A 1,044-nucleotide genomic window follows, 5' to 3' on the forward strand; every position below is an offset into this window, starting at 1 on the left:
ATGGCATCACCAACTAAAATCCAATTCATAGAACAAGCTCTCTCTTCTGATAGTCCTTTCAACCTCTCATATTTAGATCCAAACCAAAAATGGGTGATTCGAAATCACCTCCTTTCGTTTCTCCAAGATTTTCCCAATTTCACTCCCAATTTCGGCACCTTCGTCCACAACGACGGCATGGCAGTCAACCTCTTGTGCGTCACCGGAGAACTCCGCATCTCTGCAACTCCCAACACTCCTCTTGTTCCCATCACAATCTGGCTCCACGAAAACCACCCTTTCATGGCTCCAATCGTCTTCGTCTCCCCAAATTACAACGACCGAATTCGCAGTGATCACCCATTCGTCTACCTCTCTGGCTCCACCACCTGTCCCTATCTCCAGACTTGGGCTCACCCAAGGTCCTCTCTCCCAGTCTTAGTCCGGAACCTCACAAGACTTTTCACCCACGATCATCCCTTAACACAGTACTCTCCGGCGGCGGTGCAAACAACGGGCTCAGGCAGCGGCGGAATAAGCTCAGGTTTCGCACACCCTTCGAGGGTCTCGAAGCGCGAGGCTCTTGATCGACTCGCCGGGGCTGCTTACTACGACGTGGCGAATTTCAAGGCTGGAGCTCAGCGTGAGATCGAGGAGTTGAGGAAGTTGAGAGCGGAAATGAGGAAGAGGGTGGAATTTGGGGAGAGAGTGATTGGTGGGTTGGAAACAGAGAAAGAGGAATTGAAGAACAGAGGATCGGAGATGGCTGAGCAGGCGGATGTGGTGAGGAATTGGCTGAGGTTTAATGATCGGGAGGAGTTGGTGGCGGCGATTGGTGGGGATGAAATCGAGAAAGCTTTCGAGATTGTTGAGTGTGAATCGGTTTTGGAGTGCTTGGCTGGTGATACAGCGATTGAGGATACGATTTATGCCATGGATAAGGGGATTGAAATGGGACTGATGAGCTTCGAAAGCTATGTTAAGCAGATCAGAAGTTTGGCCAGAGAGCAGTTTTATAAAAGAGCTTTCCTACTCAAATTCAGAGATTCTAACGTACTTCGATGA

General features: G+C 49.7%; 1 protein-coding gene across 1 annotated transcript; it reads left to right on the top strand.

Moving 5' to 3' along the window:
• On the top strand, positions 1-1,044 carry LOC115716244 (protein ELC-like). The gene has a single exon (XM_030645004.2). The coding sequence runs from the start codon at positions 1-3 to the stop codon at positions 1,042-1,044; it is 1,044 nt and encodes a 347-aa protein (XP_030500864.2).

Source organism: Cannabis sativa, unplaced genomic scaffold, assembly GCF_029168945.1.
Source record: "Cannabis sativa cultivar Pink pepper isolate KNU-18-1 unplaced genomic scaffold, ASM2916894v1 Contig3, whole genome shotgun sequence".
NCBI lineage: Eukaryota > Viridiplantae > Streptophyta > Magnoliopsida > Rosales > Cannabaceae > Cannabis > Cannabis sativa.